This window comes from Apus apus, chromosome 1 (assembly GCF_020740795.1).
Source record: "Apus apus isolate bApuApu2 chromosome 1, bApuApu2.pri.cur, whole genome shotgun sequence".
NCBI classification, from domain to species: domain Eukaryota; kingdom Metazoa; phylum Chordata; class Aves; order Apodiformes; family Apodidae; genus Apus; species Apus apus.
In genome coordinates, this window is record NC_067282.1 from 204552367 (window position 1) to 204574637 (window position 22271).

General features: G+C 46.2%; 1 protein-coding gene across 1 annotated transcript in view; it reads left to right on the forward strand.

Annotated features, from left to right (window-relative positions):
- The window catches only part of EXOC4 (exocyst complex component 4), a 409379-nt gene that overhangs the window by 295036 nt on the left and 92072 nt on the right, over positions 1 to 22271 (forward strand). Inside the window, exon 11 of the mRNA XM_051612171.1 lies at positions 4654 to 4873. Coding sequence (XP_051468131.1) covers positions 4654 to 4873 — 220 coding nt within the window. The remainder of the gene's footprint in view (positions 1 to 4653; positions 4874 to 22271) is intronic.

A 22271-nucleotide genomic window follows, 5' to 3' on the forward strand; every position in this document is an offset into this window, starting at 1 on the left:
AGGGTATAAAAGGGCTCAGTGACACAGGCTTTCACCATTGCACTGGTTTTTAATTAAGGTTTCTTTGGCCATTTGGATTTATGCACATGCAGGTATGTCCAAAATGAATGTAAAGAATCATGTTTGGTTGTTTCTTGATGTCCAGCTTAATTCAGATGCAAAAAAATGTTTTCTCCTCTTTGATTTTTACATGTTTCTAAGTGTGTTGTTGGCCAAAACATGGTTTCTTGTTGTGTAGGCCAGTTCCCACACAGACCTAAGCATTGATCTTCAGGATTTCCATGGGCCAACTTGATTTTTTGGCATGTTAATAGTTAGATGGATGGTTTGCATGAGTAAAATAGGAACAGTTTTTGAAAGTACTCTTAGAATTCTTTTTTTTTTAGACGCTGTTAACTATCTTTTCATCGTGAAGATTGAATTAGGTTTGAATAAGCCAACCAGCAGTAGTTGGAATTTAAATAAATAAATAGGACAGAGTGTGACTGTGAATGTGTGTGTCTGCCAAGCAGAAAATAGAAAATATCTGTTAGGTCTTTAATTCCACCCAATACTTCCCATTTCAAAGACTTCATTTTCAGTTTCTTACAATTTGCTGGTCTTTCCTTGCCAACTGGGGCTAGATAGATTTTTTCTTTTAGCAAGATGTATCTAAAATACTTGCTCTTTCTGAGAATGAGGAGGAGGAATACATCGTGCATGTTGGCAAATTCCAGTGACCTTTTCCTGTGGCTGGAAATTGGCATCTTCACTTCTCTCAGTAAGAAGAACTGTTGGGGACAGGATGTGCCTTTTGCCACCCCCCTGAAAATACACCCGGATTGGGCTTAGTGACACACCTTTGAGGAAGTGTAGTGCTCCTGCTCTTGGAAGAGGCTTCCAGTTTGTAGAAGTGGAAGCTCCTGCTGGGCACAGTTCTGCCCATAGTTAACCAGCACCAAGTCAAGGGCAAGGACCTCACACAGGTGCTGATCCCTGGGCCAAGCACTACGGCCCCTTGCAGGGTTTTCTGGGCTCCTGTACCTGTTGGGCTCTAGATGCCTGGAGGAGGATGCTTCCTGATTCAAGTGCCAAGGAGAAAGGGGGAACGTAGGGTGAACAAGGCAAATAAGAGAACTGGGGGCCAGATTCTCACCATCAGAAGGGATAGAAGAAATGAGAAGGCAGGAAGAACGAAATTTGGAAGCGGTGCCGACAGCCCCGAGGGTCTTCGTGGCAGGAACATCACCCTTGGTGCTGCACTGAATCATGGAGATGACAACTGGCTGCTGGCACATGTTACTCCAGTCGTGCAGCAGGAAATTCCAAAGCCCCAGCACTGTGACATTTGCTGCCTGAATATTGACTCTGCTGTCCCTAGGGTGAGACAAGGATCTGCTGATGGGAACAATACTGTGTAATTTGAAATCACAAGAAAAGATGTGGAGCTGTGGGAGAGGGTCCAGAGAGGGGCCACCAAGATGATCAAAGGGCTGGAGCAGCTCTGCTCTGGAGACAGGTTGGGAGAGTTGGGGTGTTCGGCCTGGAGAAGAGAAGGCTCCAGGGAGACCTGAGAGCACCTTCCAGTGCCTGAAGGGGCTCCAGGAAAGCTGAGGAGGGGCTTTTCATCAGAGAAGACAGTGATAGGACAAGAGGTGATGGTTTTGAACTGAGAGAGGGGACATTGAGGTGAGAGATTAGGAAGAAATTCTTCACTCTAAGGGTGGTGAGGAACTGGGATGGGTTGCCCAGGGAGGTTGGTGATGCCCCATCCCTGGAGGTTTTTAAGGCCAGGTTAGAGGAGGTTTTGTACAACCTGGTCTGGTGGTTCCCTGCTCATGGCAGGGGGGTTGGAACTTGCTGATCTTTAAGGTCCCTTCCAACCTTAATGATTCTATGAAATTACACCACAATGTCATGCCCAGCAGGCCAAATTAAGTTGACACAAGCAACTCCAATCCTTGCTTTTCCAAACTTGTCAGTGTTTGACTTCTCTTAAGAAATACAGAAAATTAATGTTTTTCATGAGATTAATCTGTTTTTAATGGCATTCTGAATAATCCTCCCAATAGACAACACGTGGGGTGCATCATGTAATGTGCTAGAAGGATTCTTGGTGCAAATCTGCCCTCCATCTATGTCTGGAGCCTTGTGATGCTTTCTTGGACACCTCGGTCATGCATTCAATGGAGGTTTCTTCTTGGAATGAAGGCTGGAGTTACACAGTGGTTTCCTCAGGTGCTTCATTTGCAGATGTGGGACTTATCCTGGCCAATGAAGACATGGTGAGGTCATCCTTGAACCACAGCAGATCATAGTAAATGGTACCCCAGTCATCCTTCTTTTAGGCTGTACTAAGTGATAATGTTCTTGTACCCTTGGAGTATCAAATTTATGAACTCTTAGAGCTGTTTGAGCTGTTCCCTACTCTACCAGAAGCCCTGACATCCATAATACATTTTTCTTTACCTTTTCTCTGCTCCCATTTCCTTTGGTAGAGATTTTCTGATTAATGAAGACTTCAGAGATAGCCTATTTTTCATTACCATTATCATTTAATCAAGCTATCCTTGAACATTCAAACTTAAGGTCTCTCATCCGTGTCATCTAGTCCTCCATACTGTGCAGTTTCATTCTTAATAGCTTTTTCTTGATATCGAGTTTAAATCTGCTTTCCTAAGCTCTTGATCATTTGTTCTTTATCACAAGTGTTGCTGAGCACTCACAAAATCCCCTCTCAGAGACATTGCTATCTAGCAGCTTGCTTGTATCTGTGATTGCTTTATGGTTTGTGTCAAGTAAAATAGGGAAATATTTGTGATCCTTCCCAGTAATAATCCAAGCATTGTTGTCTGGTTTATGCCAAGAAATTAAAGCTTATTAGGACATGTCAAGCACCAGGAGTTAGTTCTCTAATCAAGGTAAAGTTTGCTGGAGATTAAAGCACGAGTCTTTAGGAGGGATTTGAAGTGGTGATTAATGCCAGGTACTGGGAATCAAAAATCCTTTATTACCCCTTTCACTTGCACTGACCTTTCCTACAGCCTCACACCAGCAATTTAGTTTCTGGTGTAGGAAACACTTAGAAGCTCCATCAAGCTATTGTGGAATAAGGAGTTGCTGTAGGTCAGCACTTCTGAGCTCTAAGAGTTTGCTGCTAGTTTCTACACAGCCATTTCTTTTTCGAAGTTGGGTGTTTGTTTGTTTTTTCCCATTTCTGTTGGTTCAGCCATTTTTAAGCCTGTGCTGGATTTGAAAGTGTTTAAAGCTGTTCCCTTCACTTCACTGAAAGCTGCTCCTTTCAAATTCCCTCTGCTCTGCCTCCCCTTTCCCATCCAACAGAGGTATGGTGGTATTTGGCTGCATGGAGCAGGTGTTGGAAGTTAATTCACTTTTTTTTGAGAGAGAGAGAGGTCTGTGCATCGAAAGTGCTGTGTAAGTAAGCTTATAAAGAAAGAGTGGTGAGTTTCTTGGCAGACATGGAAAGATATGGTAAGTATCCCCAGAGCCTTCTCTTCTCCAGGGTGAGCACTTTGTAGCAGCCTTTCAGTGCTTTAAGGGAGCCTGTAGGAAAGATGGGTAGAGACTTTTTATCAGGGCCTGTGGTGGGTGATGGATGATGGTTTTAAACTGAAGGAGGGGAGATTTAAACTAGATACAAGGAAGACATTTTTTACACTGAGGGTGGTGAGACACTGGCCCAGGTTGCCCAGAGAGGTGGGAGATGCCCCATCCCAGGATCCATTCAAGGGCAGGTTGGATGGGGCTCTGAGCAACCTGATCTAGTTGAAGATGTCCCTGCTCACTGCAGGGGAGTTGGACTAGAATGGCCTTTAAAGGTCCCTTTTAGCCCAACCATTCTGTGGTTCTATGATTTTAACTCCTGATACTCATTTCCCAGTCATTTTGGTGCATACAATTTTGAAAGGAAGAATAATTTCTGGAAGAGCCTCCTATGTGTTAAACAGATGGCCTCACTGAGATAAAGATATTTTGCAGGAGGAGATGGCAAGCATGTTGTGTTAAAATATTCCCAGAGTCAGCATGCTGTTCTGAGTATGCAGGAATGGGATCCTGGGATGAAACAATAACTTACAATAAAAATATAGCATCATACAGACATGCATAATGCAGCATGATCTCCACGTAATACATATGCATTGCTTTCTTCAGCCCTGTCTCTAGACTTTGAAGCTGGAATATCCTGCTGTTCATTTTAGAGATGAGGAACCCACCTGTGGGCATCACGTGGCCAGCACCAGAAGGAGGTTTGCCTTCTCCAAGGGCTTTCTGGCATCCTGAATGTTGTATGGGAGTTTTATTTTTAAAAAGAGGTTTTTCCAGTATGTCTCCAATCGAGCAGCCAGGGTTTTTTTGGGCAAATAATCACAAATCGTGCCCAGGTTGGTTGTGGATTTTCACCAATTCCCCATTTTGTCTGTTCTTCTCCAGCTGTTAAGGTGTGGTCTCACCAGCTGTTGGCATTTAATGTGTGGGGGGGGTTTTTTTGTAGGCTACTCTACCCTCCTCGTGCCCCGCGTTGGTGCAGTCTGGAGTTGTTCCTCCACAGCTGGTGCTTGGCTCTGAGCTGGAGGAATGGCCAAGGCAACACTAAAGCACTTAGGGTCACGACATGCTTTAACCACCTGGCATTTTCCCTCTTCTGTTTTCCAGGTTTATCCAGGAGATAGAGCATGCCATGGAGCTTGGCCCGACCAAGCAGTGTCCGCTCCGCGAGTTCCTCACCATGTACATCAAGAACATCTTCCTCAATCAGGTCCTGGCTGAGATCAATAAAGAGATTGAAGGTGTCACGAAGGCATCTGATCCCCTGAAGATATTGGCTAATGCAGATACCATGAAGATCCTGGGTGTGCAGCGGCCTCTGCTGCAGGTAGGAGCTGAGGGATCTGCCAAGGCATCCCTTAATACCTGTGTCTATCCATGACCTGGCTGTATATCCAATAAGGAAACATGTGGACCTGCTCAGGTGGGTCCAGAGGATCATCAGGATGATGATCCTGGATGGAGCAGCTCTGCTCTGGAGCCAGGCTGGGAGAGTTGGGGTGTTCAGCCTGGAGAAGAGAAGGCTCCAGGGAGACCTGAGAGCACCTTCCAGGGCCTGAAGGGGCTCCAGGAAAGCTGGGGAGGGGCTTGGGACAAGGGCAGGGAGGGAGAGGACAAGGAGGAATGGCTTAAAACTGGAAGAGGGGAGATTTAAGGGGAAGTTCTTCCCTGTGAGGGTGGTGAGACCCTGGCCCAGGTTGCCCAGGGAAGCTGTGGCTGCCCCATCCCTGGCAGTGTTGAAGGGCAGGTTGGATGGGGCTTGGAGCAGCCTGGGCTGGTGGGAGGTGTCCCTGCCCATGCAGGAGGTTGGAACTGGATGATCTTTAATGTCCCTTCCAACCCAAACCATTCCATAATTCTATGACTCACAAATTTTGTCTCAACCCTGTGTCTGTAGCTGTGATCTCTTCCAGTGTCACAGCCAGTTTAGTCTTTCCTCTTCTAGTCTCTGTGTACATCAGTGTCCATACATGGAGGACTCTCATGTTTTGCCTTCCCCAGAAGTTCTGGGGACACCTGCAAATCATAGAGCCCTGCAGTCAGACTAAATATATTCCCAGGAGGAGCAAGGATGATCTTTGCTGCCTCCCAAGCATCGTGTGTCCATGCCTGATGGGATGTTGCAGCTGGATTGCTTCCTCAGCCAGATAAGAGAGATGGGAGAGATTTGGCTTTGAACTCAGAGTATTTCTGAATATTGAGTTATTTCTCTGTTGAAACAGCTTTTTTGAGCTCTAATGTCCAGTAGTGCTAATAGCAACAAGCACAGTTCTCATCCCAACTACCTGGGGTAACAGGGCAGTGTGAAAGACCCCCCAAAAAATCTGAATTACATTTGTTACATGGGACTGAATGAACTGACTGCCAGCCCTGACTCTTGCTGTGATTTAGGTCAAGCTCTTTTAATCCTTTTAAATTATTCCCTCTTATCTGTAAAATCGTCTCTTCAGGGCTGAATAATATTTGCAAAGTTCTTAGGAAGCAGCACACATCTCCCAAGGTTTATGTGGCCACTTTCTATCTTCATTTAGAACTGTGAAATGTGGATATTGTAATTATATATAACAATAACAGTAGTAAGTGTTATTATCACTAGGATTTTTGCATGTCTTAGTGGTCACTATTGGTCTGCCTGGCTGGCTGCTGTGTGTGTGGGATGGTTCTGTCAGAGGCAAAGCAAAATTAGGCTCTAGCACTGAGTTTTTAGGGGTCTTTAGAGAGGAACACCTTGCTTAGAAGAGGACCAAAAATTTCTTTACGTGGTGTAGAAAAACCTCTGTGAGTTAAAGTGGTGATTTGGAGCAGCACAGCATGCCTTGAATGCTGTCCCTTCCCAAGGACCAGCCTTACCAGCCTTCTCAGGAACTCAGCTTCTGAAATAGTAGTGGAATCCAAACCACTGTAAATAATTACCAAAAGAAAGATAGAGCATGCAGGGTGGAAGATGGGAACAGGGCATTGCCCCGTGAGCAGGTTGTGTCTGGATGCATCACGGTGAGCCCTCTGGTGAGCTGAAGGTGGATTTGATGGTGAGGAGCTGGAATGGGTTGCCCAGGGAGGTTGGTGATGCCCCAGCCCTGGAGGTTTTAAGGCCAGGCTGGATGAGGTTTTGTGCAACCTGGTCTGGAGGTTCCCTGCTCATGGCAGGGGGGTTGGAACTGGGTGATCTTTAAGGTCCCTTCCAACCTTCATGATTCTATGATTGATTCTATGATTTTTCTTCTTCTTTTTATTTTTTTTTTTTCCCCTTGGCACTGCAAAAGTAGTGCTGGTAGGTGGGAGGTTTACTAGGAAAAAAAGCAGCAGGATTGATTGTGAAACAAGAGCAGAGGATTGAAACCAACTTCAAGGAGAGCAGAGAAGGGGGGGGGTTGCAGATGAAGAGCTCAAATACTGTGAGCTGGGATGGAGGAGCATGGCAGAGAGGGGCTGTGCTGGGCAAGAGATAATGAAGTACACCCTCATTTTACAGTTCTCTGCAGTGCTGGGAATTCCTCACCATTGCAAATGCTTGGGGAAAAAAGAAATCTGCCAAATCTGTGACCCACATAGAAGTCTTCCAAGATTTGATTTTTCAGAACAGGGTCGAAAAAATTAATTTTAGGCCAGTTGTAGCTTCCACAACAGGAAAAGTAGCTGAAGATGGAAACTGTGAGTTACAAGTCTGAGGAGTCTGTTGCAGATTTAATTGGAAATTCATTGTCAGTGATCTGGAAAGAAATAGGGATAGTCTGCATTGTGTTTTTGGATTATTTGCCTTTCTTTTGTTTTCTTTTATGAAAATTAAACTGGGTGAGAACCCAAACTCAGCCTGTACAGGCACCTGACCTTACTGAGCACTGAAAATACTTTATGGCAATATTAACACACAGGCTTTGGAGCAAGATCATGGAGGTTGTTAACCTTACAAATCTGTTTTAGATTCTTAATGTGAGATTGTATTTTTGTGGCTTTGTAGCTTCATTCTTAGCCATGAAAAACGTGTCCTACGGTATCAATATATTTTCTTAAAGTTCATTTGGGGTTGAAGAGTCAGAGAATGGCTTGAGAATTTTCTCCTCCAGTTCCTGTAATTTGTTTCTCGTGATGGATGGAAATGATTTTGAACTGGAATTATTCTTGGTCAAAATGTACCTGGTCAGAAGGTCTGCCTGTTCCCGACATTATAGACGGGTCATTTTGTGAAAGAGAAGAAAAATTGCTGCCTCTTTGAACCAAGTCATCCAAATAGCTCCCTAAAATAATGTTATTGATTTTTACATTAAAAGGGGGGGGCGGGGAAGCCAAAAGCTATTTCAGCATTGACAGTGTTGGAGCCTGAATTTTTTCCCCTCATCACCTCATGGGTAGGGTGAGGATATAATGTGGAGCAGGAAGGAGCCTTGCACCTCTTTCCAAGCTCTGAGTTACTTTTTCCTGCCTCACGTTGTTCATGGAGGGGTTTGCAGTTCAACCCTCCCACTCCTTTCTATCCTGAAGATCTTTCTGAGGCTTCTGCAGCAAGAGCTGGTGCTGTGATGTGAACACAATTCAGGAATTTATCAGTTCCCCCTGCAGGGGCTGATAATAGCTGCTTTTTTTGATGGCTATCAGCACATCTTTGAACCAAATTAGCTTATAGATAAGAGGTTTTCTAGCATCCTGTGCCATCCTGTCCTCACAGGTGAATTGTCCATTTCTGTAAAGATTATGCGTTAAAAAAACAGATATAAAAGTTGAAGTTGCTCTTTGTAAATATTCCATTTGAGTAGGAGGATGGTCTTGTTTGCTGCTCTTCCATCCTGAAATGTGAAATACTGAAAATCCCTTTCCTTTTCAGAGTGACTGAATAAGCATGAAACTAATTTGTCTCAAAATGACTCCGTGTTAAACTTCATGCTGTAATTGTTGAAATCAATACCAAATTAGGCTACAAGCAGCTGTTCTTGTACAGTTTGTGTCGAGGTGATAAATCTTTCCAGCTAGGTGGTCACTACTCATACTGGCCTTAAAAATGTGTCGTCCTGTCTCCATCCAACAGCACAAAAAAGGTGCAAGTTGCTTTCATCTCTCCACTCAGGAGCAGCAGAGTGGGCTTTTTTTTCCCTTTAAAGCATCAGTGCTCTTGTTTCTTGCAGTGAAATTGTCTAGATGAGAGTTTTCTGGCCAAGCTCCAGTGACTGAAAATCCAGCAGGCAAAAAACTCCTTCAGAAGTCAAGAGGGTGCAGGAATTTGCAGGATAATGACTTGTTGGAGCTAATTACCCCATTGCCTGCACTGCTTATCTGTCTCATGCATGAAGTCACTCACTTGTGACTTTCCAAGGAGACATCACTGGGAACTTTGGCATGTTTTCTTCCCATCAAGTTATTGGTTACTAAGAAGAAGAATGGTCACAGTGAGCAGCATCTGAGTGACTCACCAGAGGTGATGGCTGCATGCTTTGATAGTGAGTGGATGTTATTATTTATTAGTGTAAACAAATTAGTTGCTTTTCCAGGCTGGCTTCCAAGGATCAGAATCCATGAAGGAGCAGGCCTGGCTGATCAGTCGGGTTTCTCCCCTGTAAGGACAAGTGTGACTTTTGAAGCAGCACCTGTTAGTTCTGCTCTTTATATTTCAGGTTTTTATCTTGTGGTGACATGGTGCCTAAACCAGCCTGAAGAGCTTTGCAGATGTTTTCCTCTCTTGGGGGCTGTGTCTGTTCCCACTGCAAAACCAAAAGGTCAAGAGGTTAAGACCCACTGAGGAATCCAGGACCGAGTTCCCAGCTGAATCCTCTTTTTCAGTCTGAAACGAGAGCCCAAATTCTCTCTCCGTGGGAGTCTGCAACTCCCTATTGCTTTCAGTATTTCTTTAGATAATTTTCCCTCCCGGGGGAAGCATTTAGGGTGGTTACTGCTTTTTGTGGAAGCTTTTACAAGGCTCCCGTGTAAGTCATCTGCAGATGTGTAAGTTCTCCACTGAGGCTGATCACGAAGCTCCAAGTTACATAAAAGCAATTGCTGGCTTTAGGCAAACTGTTATGGCAGTGCTTCAATTTGTTGTAAAAATCAACTTTAACTTGCACATTCAGTAAAACCTAGGGAGGAGACAGCTTCAAGTTGCATATGGGCATATTGAAGCCTTGCAGGCAGAATGATTTTCTTCTTCTCGAGGTCTGGAAAAGCAAAGTTAAGTTGCACGAACCATCCCAAGGATGTGACTCACATTTGACCTGAAGGAATTTGAGGTCTCAGTAGCCTGTTAATCCCTGAAGTCACTGGGTATCTCTTCCATAGGTGAGTCTAATCTTGCTCTGGAGTCAGCCAGAATCTGTATAACCCTCATTTTTAATATCAACGTGATTCCAGGTTCATATTCCCCATCTCTCATGACCTGAGGCTCAACACCAAGCTGGTCTTGGCCATGTGGTTTCTGTCTGGAACATGTGAGGACCACTCTCCCATGAAAAGAAATATTTTTGAGAGCTAGTAAAATCACAGCTGCTCCACCTGGAACATGGTCCATTAGAAATTAGCACCACAGAGAAATGTAAAAGCTGAAGTCTTGATTGAAAGCAGTGAGAGCAAAATCTCTTGGATCATGGCACTGCTTGAGACCACCAGCTTGTTTTGTTCACCTCCACAAAGGTCCATTGTATACCTGCAATTTTTGACCCATTCCAGCATAGATTGGATTTGAACTTCAAAAATGAGGGATGACCATTGCTCTTTAATAAACCATGTTTTTGAATATTTGCATGCTTAGCATTGCAGCATCATCGTGATGTTAGTTGGAAGGGACCTCTAGACATTGGTCTAATCTACCTCAACCTCTGGTCCAGAACCAAAGCCTGGCCAACATCAAATCAAGTCAGTTGTGGCTTGGTCTCAGTGAGTCTTGAAAACTTCTGGAGGTGGAGATCCTCTGGGCAATAGATCTGCATTATTCCCCTACTGGAAAACTGTTTCCTAGCCACAGCTTCTCACTGTTGTCCCTTATTATGTCACATCTGTGATATATAGAACAGACCAGGAGACTTCACTGAAGACATGTCCACATGAACATGAAGTTCACTTGGGGAAATGTGAGGCCTACACACAGTGCAGCTCTTGCATCTGTGTGAGGGAGATCAGGTGTGAAGGAGAATAACTAAGCCAGGGACCACAGTCTGGCCTTCACACTTCTACCAGTGGTTGTATCTTGTTAAGGCTGCTCTCTGGTTTATATTCTTCTGGTGTTCTTAAAATATACCTCCCCATGTCGTGCTGCCCAACCACAGTGGTTGTGACAGTATCAGATGAAAATGTGTGTGGAAGGGTTGTATCTGTGAGTCTAATCTAAAGATCTTCAGGGCAAACCAGACCAGTTAATAAAAAGAGGTCACCCAGTCTTGCATCTCTTAATTACATTGTGGTTTTGATTAGTAAATCTGAAGTGTTTTTTCAAGAGTTTAATGTAATTTAATGGGTGAAACTTGCTATTCAAAGACTGCCTTTCTAGCACAGCTTTATCTCTGTGTCTTTGTAGTGCATCAGCCAACATCATTCCTAGGGTCCCAGAGCTGATACTTCAGGGTGAGTTCATGTCATGGACTTTGCTTGCTCAGGGTTGTGGCTGCTGGGTTCTATCAGAACTGGCTCGAGCTGGGAAAGCTCCATTGCCAACCTTGAGCTCTGGGTTTGAGCAAAAGCCATCACCCCTGCTCTGAGCATCCTGGGGAACCAGCAGCTTCAGGCTGGAAAAGCACAACCTCCTGAGCACCTGGTGGTGCTGAGAAACGTGGCTGGAGCAGGGTCCAACCTTGTGTTTTCAGGGTAGGCTGGGAGGTGTGGACCAGCTGCTGTCTCTTTGGGTCTTTTCTGCAGTGGGACTTTGTGGTGGACAAGCTGGAGAGAAGTGATGGTTTCTGACACATCTGCTGACAGGGACTGAACTGCAGGAGCCCTCTTGTCAATCCTATCTTCCAAGAGCTTCTTGTGAGACCTGTTTGACTTCCCTGGCTGTCAAAGGCATCCTCAGTTTTTGGCCTGCACGGGAAGAGCCGTGGGGAGGTGGGGGAGCTGCAAGGCTGATGTGAATCTGCAGGGATCACCTCAGGGAGCAGAAGGGACATGAAGGCCCTGAGGTCACCCTGGGAGCTGGAACGGGTGTGAGGAGATGTCAGCTTTGCCTCTGTGTTGCCTGTCTCTCTCTCTGTGGGTTTTCTGGTCATTATTAGTCTGATGAGTGGGACTCAAGCCAAAGTGAGAAGAGGAACATACGTGAAGTCTTGTGCTGGAGATGGCCTGGCAAAAAAAAACAGAAGAAAAAGAATCAAAGAGAGGACTACAGATTGGCTATCACTGTCTTCTTGGCCTTGAAGGTTGACATCTCACTAGCAGGTCCTGTCTGTGTCATTGCAGTTCCCTGTGCAGCTCCTGGATGAATCCTGTCTCCATAGATGCAGCATCTACGGAGGCTTTTACCTATCAGGCTTTTATCCCTTTTCTTTTGCTCTTGAATGGATATGGGATTTTAGGGTGATGAGAGACACTACGTGCATAGTCTGCTTCATTCTCTGTCCCTCTTCTTGATAGGGTTTGATTTTAGAATATTATAATCATCATACACACAGTGATTTGTGGCATGGCCAGAAGACAGTGGGAGAGAGCAACCATCCCTGGAGGGATGCAACCCATCCATGTCCTGCAGGACTAACCCTTTTTAAGGGACCTTTTCTGTGGTGGCATTTACAGAGTTCACCCTCCCCCTGGGCTGTGGGTCTCTTTTTCAGTGGCAGCTGATCAAGCAGTCACCAGACCTGGAAACCCCTAAAACTTCCCTGTAAGTTGCTTCATTGGTGATTTGTTTTCTTCTCGCAGTCTTTTTTCTTTATTTTATTTTTCAAAAGCTGGGACTAAACCACATGGATCTGTCCCAGCCTTAGTCACAGGCCTTGATTGATTATTTTAATTACCAAAACAGGCCAGGCAGGCTCCTTCAGCAGCAGCATTGCCCTCATAAATCCTCATTTTGCCTCACGTGGCTGAGCCCACACGGCTGGTGTCACAAACAGCCCCTCTTATCTTTCTGTGCAGAGGAGAAGCCATTTAGCTTGGCCACCCTCCTGTTTGTTTCAAGCTCAAACTGCCCATTTCTCATTTGTATCCTCATTAAGTGAACAACATCTGTGGCAGGAGAGCAGGTCCTGAGGATGCCAAGGCAGAGGTGGCCTCATTCACCCAGGGGTGCTTCTGAAAACTAAATGAAGTCTCAGATGCAGCCACCACAGATGCTGCACTTCACCCAGCTTTCCTTCTTTCCCTCCAGCTGCCTTTTTTTTTTTCCCAAGGTATTTCTTCAATTTTAAACCAGTGTTTTAAACCAGTGTCTTGGCTAGGGCTGTTCTGATGGATGACCAGAGCTGCAGTGTCCAGGAGGCTCTTAGCATCCTACTGTGAATACCTACCAAGGCATCATCTGATGAACAGCACTTCAAGAAGGTCCATATCACTCCATCACCATCAGCCCTCCAGGAGTTTCTTCTCTACCTGTCCTTGCACTAGAAAAGTTTAACTCCTTGCTTTTTTGAAACCAAACAGTTGTAGAGTTTGTAGTCTTGGTTGGGCTTTTCTTGCCTCTGTGCACCCACTAGTGAGAGGCAGAGGCCCCATCTGGAATGCTGCATCCAGTTCTGGGCTCCTCAGTTCATCAAGATCTTCTGGGAAGAGTTCAGCATAGGGCCACCAAGATGGTTGGAGGAATGGAGCATCTGCCCTCTGAGGAAAGGCCTGGAGAGCTGGGGCTGCTCAGCCTGGAGAGGAGGAGGCTGAGGGGGAATCTCATCAGTGCTGATCAATATCTACAGGAGGTGTCAGGAGGTTGGGACCAGTCTCTTCTCAGCAGTGTCCAGTGACAGGACAAGAGGCAATGGGCACAAACTGGAGCACAGGACGTTCAAACTGAACATAAGAAAAAGCTTCTTTCCTGTGAGGGTGACAGAGCCCTGGGACAGCTGCCCAGAGAGGTGGTGGAGCCTCCTCTGGAGACTCCAAACCTGTCTGGGTGCCTTTCTGAGTGACCTGCTGTAGGTGATCCTGCTCTAGCAGGGGGGTTGGACTAGTTCAGAGGTCCCTTCCAACCCTGATGACTCTATGACTCCATGAAAGTTGTGTCTTTCACAGCAGCACAGGTATTTTTCCCCTTGCCTTGGAGAACCCCAAATCCAGCCTGGAGCACGATCTCGTGCAACACACACAGACGTGCGAGATTATAGATGCAACCTGATAGGTGGCTTCAGGAGAAGAAACTTTCCTATGTTCTTGCTAGGCTCATTAAAAGTCCCTCTCTTCCTCCCTCCCTCCCTTCCTCACTCCCTCCCATTCCTTCCTTCCATCTTTCCTTCCTCCCTCCCATTCCTTCCTTCCTTCCTTCCTTCCTTCCTTCCTCCCTTCCTTCCTTCCTTCCTTCCTTCCTTCCTTCCTTCCTTCCTTCCTTCCTTCCTTCCTTCCTTCCTTCCTTCCTTCCTTCCTTCCTTCCTTCCTTCCTTCCTTCCTTCCTTCCTTCCTTCCTTCCTTCCTTCCTTCCTCCCTCCCTCCCTCCCTCCCTCCCTCCCTTCCTCCTTCTTCCCTTCCCTCCCTTCCCTCCCTTCCCTCCTTCCTGCATTTGAAGCCTGGGCACATTTTATTTAGGAAGAATAACTCTCATTTCTAGGTTTTGAAATGTTTTCCTAATCAGAAGTGCTGGATGAGAAGAGCCATCGCATTCTGAATAATTGATGGCTACTTATATTGAGTTGTCAGCACTAATTCATCCTCCCTTTGAAGTGCTCAGATGTTCAAAGGAGTAATCCTTTTACAACCTGCTTTTATTTTTTTTTTTGGAAGAAAAGTTCATTTTTATAATTACTTTTCCTTTCCCTCCCCCCCCCCACACAGCAGAGTGTAATTGTGGCTGTGTGGCAAGAGGGAGGGATGAAGCACCTTCCAGTTCATGCAGGCTCTAAAATGCCTTTATTACTACTTTTCCTGCTCATTTCTCTGCCTCTCTCCTTTTGCAGAGGTTTAATTATACCTGTTTTTTTCAAGTGCACGCTGAAATATGACACCTGGTTCTCATCGAGAACAAAAGAGAGAATAATCTGTCGTTAAAAGGAAAGGTAAAGAAGCTCTTTTGGTTTTTGGCAGGGGCTGCCCCTCCCTGACAAGCAGCATCCAGTGGGAGGGTTGCAGAGCAGTAGCTGTGATTTTGAAGGAAGGGACTTGTCAACAGGAGAATTAAAACATAAAAACCAGATGCAGAGATGCTGCTGTCAGAGTATTCCTCCTTGCATGGTGGTTTCCCCTCCTCTCCCTCAGGGAGGAAGGTTCTTGCTGGAGAGTGTAAACTTTTCTAGCAGTTTAAAGGTTACTGACACTTAAAATGACAGCTGAAAGAACTGAGAGAACCCACTAAATTAAGTTTCCTCCCTCGGAACTAATTGTAAATAGACCCTTTCTATTTAAAAACATAAAAGAAAATATAGAAAATCTAGTATAAAATAAAACAATACCAACTTTGCTCATGCACAAAAAGGTGTCAGGATGGTAATTTTCCTGCAAGTCATCTTCTTTTGTGCTGGGATTTTTACTGACATGAACTTCACCCTACAGAGGGTAAAAGCTTTTCCCTTTCCGTGCTGGTGGGTGATACCAGGTTCTGCAGGTTCTGGTCATTGTGGGCCTCATCCAGGACTCACTGGGGAATTTAAACCATTGGGATGGGCTCATTAATTAAAATATTCAGGGACCTTGTGTCTCTGTCAAGTAAAGGAGTGAAAAGAGAGTAAAATCATGCAGCTCTGTGGGAGAGCCCTGCCCCAGGCTGTGTTCTGGTTTAATTAATTTGGTGCTGATTGTAGCTGCTGGAAAAGGTGAAGACAAGAGAACTGAAAAGCATTGAATCTGTGGAGGTGGTATCAGAGATTCCCATCTCAACTGACCTTGAAGTCACTGGAGTTACACTGGATTTCTTCCAGTGTGGGTGAGGTGAGATCTGTCCCGTTAGCTCTAAACAATGTCAGTGGTCAGTCATTTGAGACATGAACAGGCAGAAAAAGGTGTGGTCAATCAGCTGCCCCCAACTGTTTGCACAAGTAGCATCAGCCTCAATAACCTCTTGAGTCACAGAATCACTGGATCACAGTCAGGGGTTGGAAGGGACCTCCAAAAATCATCGAGTCCAACCCCCCTGCCAGAGCAGGGCCAGAACCAGGGCAGGTCACTCAGAAAGGCACCCAGACAGGTCTGGAAAGTCTCCAGAGGAGACTCCACAGCCTCTCTGGGCAGCCTGTCCCAGGGCTCTGTCACCCTCACAGCAAAGAAGTTCTGCCTCATGTTGAGGTGGAACCTCCTGGGCTCTGGTTTGAATCCACTGCCCCTCGTCCTGTCCCAGGGCACAAGTGACAAGAGCTTGTCCTGCCTTCTGGAGGCCTCATGTATTGATAGACATTCATTAGATCCCCCTCAGGCTTCTCCTCTCCAGCCTGAACAGCCCCAGGTGTCTCAGCCTTTCCTCACCAGGCAGGTGCTCCAGCCCCTTCATCATCCTCGTAGCCTCCCTTGGACCCTCTCAAGTAGATCCCTGTCCCTCTGGAGCTGGGGAGCCCAGAACTGGACACAATACTCCAGGTGTGGAGTAGATACACAATACTCTAGGGCAGAGCAGAGTTGGAGGAGAACCTCCCTTGATCTGCTGGAGACACTCCTCTTAATGCACCCCAGGATACCATACACTTAAAAGAAGAACAAGCTTGAAAATGAAGCAAATCCAACATTGAAGCCTCCAAGGCACTTGTAGCAGAAGACACTGAGATTTCTCCTTAACTCTCTATTTTCTCACTGTGTTGGGTGTTGGGCCCCTTAGAGAGTTAACAGAAGGGCTGCCCAAGAGTGACCAACAGCCCAGGACTGGCTAATTCTCATTGCCTTTCCAAACCAGTGGACCATGTCATGTTTAAGAATGGTCCCTGCTCAGAACAACATCAAATGTCTCTGGCCATGGTGCTGCTTTTTTAACACTTCCTATGAACCATCTACCAGTGACCACTGGAAGGGACAAGGAACAGGACTTGCAGTGATTGCTACAAGGCAGAGAGTGTAGTCTGAACTATCCAGAAAAAGAGAGACACAGAGAAAAAAAAAGAGAGAAGAGGTTAAAATTGAGCAGCTGGTGCTCTGAAAATAAGCACCTGCTCTTTGATCACGTAAGAACATCCATGACAAATCGACTCAAGCAGGATCTGCCCACTGCAGAGTGTAAACCAGCAAATAGCTGGAGGGTGTCAGGGTTTACTTGGTCTTTTTGGTTCTTAAAAAAGACTTTGGCAATGGTTTGTCAAGCCAACAAAATCTCATTTAGTTGAAATGAGTTCCCTGAGTGTTTATCAATGCATAGTGACCTTTCTGGGTCGTGGCTGCAAACTGGTAACATGGGCTGAGCATCTTGTGGTTGCACTTGGTGTTGGATTCCACAGCTGGGCTGAAGAGCAGCCAGAAAAACTGCTTTCCATCAAGTCAGGTTTCAACTCAGGAGGAACAAGTCTTCCTGCTAGTTTTTACATTACTAATTCTTGACAGGCTGGGAGAGTTGAGGTGTTAAGCCTGGAGAAGAGAAGGCTCCAGGGAGACCTGAGAGCACCTTCCAGTGCCTGAAGGGGCTCCAGGAAAGCTGGGGAGGGGCTTGGGACAAGGGCAGGAGGGATGGGAGCAGGGGGAAGGCTTTCAAGCTGAAGAAGGGGAGCTGGAGATGTGTTATTAGGGAGAAATTATTCACTGTGAGACTGGTGAGACCCTGGCCCAGGTTGCCCAGGGAAGCTGTGGCTGCCCCATCCCTGGCAGTGTTGAAGGGCAGGTTGGATGGGGCTTGGAGCAGCCTGGAATGGTGGGAGGTGTCCCTGCCCATGCAGGGGGTTGGAACCTGTTGATATTGAAGGTCCCTTCCTGCCCAACCTGTTCTATGATTCTGTTACTCTAATTCACCAGGACTGTAGCACTGGAGATAAAAAGAGCTGCTTGAAGTTTTGAAAAGGAGAGAAAGACTTTGCCAATAAAAATGTTGGTTTGACAGTGAGCTCATGCAATGAGTTTTACCCAGGAGTTGATATGCTCAGGTTGGTGTGTTTGAGGGTCTGGAAAGGTGTGAGCATCACAAATAAACTGCCTTTTTTATATAATGGCAATAAGAGCTCTTGAACATTAAACAATCCAGCCTTGAAGAGAAGGAGTCATCTGAAAGCACGTTCACTTTTGTTTTGCTGAACATTGGTCTTAGCCTGACATGTTTTCATAACCTTTACAAAAAAAGAAAGAATTTGCCCTAATGGAGCTGAGAAAGCAAAATCCCCTGATAACCTGCAGCTGAGTTTATGCTTTGACTCCTTTATACATGAAACAGGAAGGAAAAAGTCTGGGCAGGGCTCAGACAATGATGCCAGACCTGCAGCAGCACAAAGCATTCCAAAAATGGCCTAAAATACATGTATCTGTGTATTTTATCTGATTGATTGATTAATTTGTCATAGCTTGAGCCCCAAGGCACTGAGCTGTGAAGGATGGAGGAGGAAAAGGGAACTGTGTGCTGATGGTGTTGTAAGGTTGTTGTTGGAGTAAATGTGAGGGTTTGAACCCCCTTGAGATCCTCTTCTCCAAATATCTGGGGGGTGAGGGGCTGGTTGGAGCCACCCTCCCTTCTGTGCAATGTGCTTTTCCTCTAGCCTGTTCCCCCAAACACCTCTTTGGTATTTCCACATGGGTATAACCTTGGCTTTTTTTCTTTTAAGCTACATTTCTACCCAGTATCATTTGGCAGTGACCCATACGTAGGTAATGAGAGAAGCTGTTTTCCTTCTGATGGGGGGAAATCATTTTAAATGTTTTTCTTCTAACAGGTTAGCAAGCGTAGAAATTGATGTAATGAAATAAGGACAGGGGAGCATCTCCCCAGGAGTTTGATGCTCTGGTGAAAAACTTGCTTCTTGACAGGCTTCAGATTTTTCTTCTAGGTTTATTCCCTTGAACTTGCTCTTTTTCTTTCCTGCTAATAATCAAACTGTTTCTAAAGGCTTAGAGTGGCCACAGAGAAATATTAAGTCCAGTCTATCTCCGCTGTCTGGTACCATCCACAGCAACCTAAACCACCAGTAGCAGAGATGTACTTGGCCACTTGCTTTTGCAGGAGGTGGTGGACATCATTGCCTCTTCTCTTCCCCTTTTCCTTCCCTAAACTCGCAGTAACTGGTTATAACTTGTAGCCATGACATAATTTAAGGTAATTTATAGATTTTATATCGGCAGGAGTGTGGCCAGCAGGACTAGGGAACTGATTGTCCCCCTGTGCTCAGCAGCAGTGAGGCCACACTTCAAATCCTGGGGTCAGGGCTGGGCCCCTCAGGACAAGAAGGACATGGAGGGGCTGGAGCGTGTCCAGGGAAGGGCCCCGGAGCTGGGGAAGGGGCTGGAGCTCAAGGAGAAGGGGCTGGAGAACTTGTGAGGAGCAGCTGAGGGAGCTGGGGGTGTTGAGCCTGCAGCAAAGGAGGCTGAGGGGAGACCTGCTGGCTCTGCAGCTGCCTGAGAGGAGGTTGGAGCCAGGGGGGTCGGGCTCTGCTCCCCAGGAACAAGCGACAGGACCAGAGGGAACGGCCTCAAGTTGTGCCAGGGGAGGTTGAGGTTGGATCTGGGGAACAATTCCTTCCTGGCAAGGGTTGTCAGGGCCTGGCCCAGGCTGCCCAGGGCAGGGGGGGAGTCCCCATCCCTGGGGGGGTTCAAAAAACATGTAGACATGCCACTTGAGGACATGGTTTAGTTGGCATGATGGTGTTGGATTGACAGTTGGGTTTGATGATCTTGGAGGTCTTTTCCAACCTTAATGATTCAATGGTTCTGCCTTCAGCATGGTAAAAATAACAATCCAGCCACAACTGAAAGTATTTTTCACTTTGTGATCTGTTCTTTTCAATCAGGTGACTGTCCATATTTGCTCTCTCTTTGCTTTCCCATCGGTTGATCAGGGAATCACAGACTGGTTTGAGTTGGAAGGGACCTTCAAGATCATCTAGTTCCAACCCCCCTGCATGGGCAGGGACACCTCCTGTGAAGCCTCCAGCATCCTTCCTGATTTATTTTTGTGGGTCATACTCTTAGGAAAGGAAAATAACAATAGAAGGAGCAGAGAAAACTGGAATGCAGTAATTGCTTTTTCAATCCATTTTCGAGAGCTGCTGGAGGGACCAATGCAATAGAGTTTATAAATATGATTATGTTTCCAACTTATTGCAGGAAAATGCTCAAATCTCTCTTTTTTTGCTGTTTTCTAACATGGATATCCTTGGCACAGCAAGTTATTAAATGGATAGTGGGAATATTTAGGTAAGGCAGCTAGAAACTGGTCAATGAAAGCATTCTTTCTGCTGACCCTTTTGGGACCTTTTATGTGTTTTGCTGTAAATGGTTTGGCACCATTTTTCTGGGGTGACTTTTATAAATTGGTCCTGGGTGAGATATTTGGGGTCACAACAGCGGGGGAAAGGCTCCCTCTTTTTATTCAGAGTTTACTCCACAATTGCTCACTGAATTTGACTTAGTGAAGGAGGTCTGTGAAGGCAGAAATCAGGATTTGTCCCATTTCCAGCATCCAGGAATGGGAAGGGACACGTGTTGGTGGTGGCTGTGGGGCAATATGGGTCCTGGGATGGAGAAGAGAGGCTTAAAGGTTGTGGTTTCAGTTCAGAGGACAGGTGAGAAGGGAAGATATGTTTGGGTAAGTGCCTAATTGCAGCCCTGCTCAGGGATTTGCCACTTGAGTCTTCACTGTGATAAGGGAATTCCAGGGATGGCTCAAAAAAAACAAAACAACACACCTTCATTTTTTTTTCCAAAAGAAAAATAAAATCATATTTTAAACAAACATAAATCATAGTCATGGAATGGATTGGGTTGAGAGGAACCTTTAAAGGTCATCCAGTGTCTCCCCACCCTCACAAGGAATAATTTCTTCTTAATCTCTAATCTCTCCTCTTCCAAGTTTTAAGCTATCCCCACCCCCCTCCCACCCCTTCCTGCCCTTGTCCCAAGTCCCTCCCCTTTGGAGAAGGCTGTGGAATGACAGGATGAGGGGGGACAGTTTCAAACTGAAAGCAGGGAGACATTAGGAACAAATTCTTCCCTGTGAGGGTGGGGAGAGCCTGGCCCAGGTTGGCCAGGGAAGCTGTGGCTGCCCCATCCCTGGCAGTGTTGAAGGGCAGGTTGGATGGGGCTTGGAGCAGCCTGGGCTGGTGGGAGGTGTCCCTGCTCATGGCAGGGGGTTGGAACTGGATGATCTTGAAGGTCCCTTCCAACTCTAACCATTCTGTGACTCCATATAGCCACGTCCCTCAGCCTGCTCTGTGCTGCTGGAGTGGAAGATGCCTAAATGCAGCCTGGCCCCGTGTTGCAGTGATGGATCTCCCCATTTAAGCACTCCATCTTTACATCTTCGCTCTACAAAAACTCTCACATTTTTTGCCAGGTGGCAGTCCCAAAATGCCTCACTTCTTCCTGCCCTCTCCTAGCTCCAGAGGGGATGGCTGTCCCATTTCTTCAACCCTCTCAGTGCCTCAGTGTGTCCTCATGTTCCCCATCAGGCCCCTTCGTGCCTTTTTTCCTGGATCAGAAGAAAAACGTTTCCCTCACACAGGAATGAAAATGACCCAACCAAGCCAGCAGTAAGTTGAGCAGGAGCCTGGTACTAACCGAGCTCCTTTACCTTGCTCCTTCTCCGTGGAACTGCATCAAATCTGCTGCTGTGAATTGCAACAACCTCTTGACATCAGAGACAAATTTCTCCTCCGCTCCCTTCACGTGCTGCTCCCAGAGGCAGGACCACGAGCGAGCTCGGGTGCCACCTGCCTGCCCCGGAAAGCTGAGATTTCCTCTGCTTCACTCGTCAGCAATATTGCTCCTCTTGGCAGCAGGGGCATTGCCAGAGTGATCCTGCAAATATGACAACATTCAAGAGACAGATTATCTCCGCTCGGAGTTAATTTCTGTCTCCCAGCAGGGTTTCGCTGTGGCCCTGCTGGGTTTGGAAATGCTGCTGTTTTGGTTAATAGATGAATGTTTTGTGGATGACTGTGTCTGGGCTCTGCTGGTGCCAAGTTTGGCTTCCTCTGCTCCCTCTCCTCCTCACTTGCAGCCAACGTTGTGAGGCCTAAATGGATTTATTCACAGGACAATAACTTGACTGTCATTAGCATGGGGAAAATAATGTATGAGCAAGCCATAAAACAAAATGCTCATTCTCTGCCATCCATAACTGCCTGGGAGGGCTCCTGAAGATGTACTGTTGGGAGCCATCTGCTCAGAAGGGGAGATGGGACTGTCAGGAAATGATGCACAAGTTAAAGATGGGGAGGGAAGATCTATAGTATCATCCAGACCATTTACTGAGTGAGGCTGCTCATTACTGCCCTGCCTGCTCTGCCTGGGAATTGAACAATGGCATCTCCCCTGGTATTAGCTGTCTTTTGTAATGAGCTAAGCCTTTCTTTCATTTCTCAATCTGATCCTTTCTTTCGTTTTGTTTTGGTTTTGCTTCTCCACCGTAAATGGGATTTGGGAGGAAAAGACAGCTTCTTGTTTCACACTGGTCTTTTGCTGTGTTTTGGAACTGGGATTTGGGGTTTGTCCTGGGTTCTGCATTTCTTCACTATGCTGGAATTCCTGAGCCACAAGCAGATGGTTGCTGAACTGCTGAGTAGCTCATTTGG